The sequence below is a fragment of the Amphimedon queenslandica genome, unplaced genomic scaffold, assembly GCF_000090795.2.
Source record: "Amphimedon queenslandica unplaced genomic scaffold, v1.1 AMPQUscaffold_3452_Cont24554, whole genome shotgun sequence".
NCBI classification, from domain to species: domain Eukaryota; kingdom Metazoa; phylum Porifera; class Demospongiae; order Haplosclerida; family Niphatidae; genus Amphimedon; species Amphimedon queenslandica.
Genome location: NW_003556221.1, coordinates 1 through 1,407, shown reverse-complemented (window position 1 = coordinate 1,407; position 1,407 = coordinate 1). Strand labels below are relative to the sequence as shown.

Here is a 1,407-nt window from a genome sequence, read left to right as displayed (position 1 = left end):
TCTTTTACAAAAACTAACAATATTTTAAAGTACATTTACCTCAAGATCAACAGTACCAGATTCAAGCCCCTCCCCCTGGGAGAGTAACTGTGCGTTGTATCCCAGACCAAGTATAGCTGACGATATCTTATCAGGATCGGTCACATTCGGATCATACGAGACATCTGCCTTTTCAGCCAACAGAGCAACTGTTGCTGAGTATACACCTTTGAAATGAGAGAAAAAGATGCCAAATTAAAGTGAAAATAGTACACATCACATTACATGTAAATGTACATGTATGTCTTTATGCTACTCATTACCAGGCTTGCTTGCCAAGTTCCGTTCAATTTTGCTGACACATGAAGAACAGGTCATTCCAGTGACCTTGTACTGGGCTTTCTTAGACTCTGGACTGGAGGCTCTCTTTAGGGCGTGTCCAGAGGCATGGTCTCTGTAAGGAGGGAGGCTGCTGTCGCTTAATATGACAATCTCATTCTCTTTCTAAAAAATAGAAAAATTATTATCAATTAAAAAATAATAATCTCTTACTCTTTTTGCTTTCTTTCTTTGCGGTACTTTGCTGTCATAGTAACTAGCCCCGCCCACTCTTCCCTCGGGCATGTCTGTCACTTTAAATTTCGAGTTGAGTCCCTCTATCACTTGCCTGAGGTCGTCAACGGCCACCAGTTTACTGTTGTACTGGACCGTGGCTTCTTCATCAGAGAGTGAGACGTGGGCACTGACCACGCCTATGTGAGAGGTGAGAGCAGCTGTGATATTAGAAACGCAGGAATTACAAGACATCCCTTTAATCCTTATGTAAACGAGTTTGATCGGTTCTTCGTCTGAGGGAGAGAATGAAACGCGTCCATCGTCTATGACTATGTTCGGCTCTAGTACGTTTGGTTCTAAAATGGCCGGGGGAGAAGAGGGAGGAGATTGAGGGGGAATAGGAGAAAGAGGGGAAGGGGGACGTTGTGGGTGTGACCATTTCACTTCAGCATCAAACCCCATGTCGTATACAGCTTTGGCAATATCATTGGGAGTGGTTTGAGTGGAATCAAATTCGACAAAAGCTTCTTTGTGATGAAGGCAGACAATAGCTCCAGATACACCTGGTTGACCTGGGAGAGTATTCTGAATGAGTTTAACACAAGATTGACACGTCATGCCTTCGACTGAGAGTAGGGTCACATGACTGGTGGAGAAAGAGAGAGGAGATGAGGTCTTTAGAATGATCTCTTTGCCTTGGTGGTGTTTTAAAATGGCGTCATTTAAAGAGGTAGAAGACTCGGGAGACGTTGATATCACTCTTTCCTCTGGCCCTATCAGTCGAGCAGAGGAAGAGAGAGCAGGAGGAAATCCTTCAGAGCAATAGATACAAACTTCGAGGGATGAAGAGCTAGCCATTGTTTTTTGAGATAA

The 1,407-nt window shown here is 43.8% G+C and overlaps 1 protein-coding gene across 1 annotated transcript; it reads right to left on the bottom strand.

The window, feature by feature from the left end:
• Positions 1 to 33: 33 nt before the first annotated feature.
• LOC105316214 (copper-transporting ATPase 2-like) lies at positions 34 to 1,401 on the bottom strand (the record flags this gene model as incomplete). Its single annotated transcript, XM_011411032.2, has 3 exons — positions 532 to 1,401; positions 303 to 483; positions 34 to 206 (listed from the first exon to the last, which is right to left on the bottom strand). Coding segments are annotated over exons 1-3 (1,215 nt in total), but the record flags the coding sequence as incomplete, so codon positions are not given.
• Between the last annotated feature and the right edge of the window lie 6 nt (positions 1,402 to 1,407).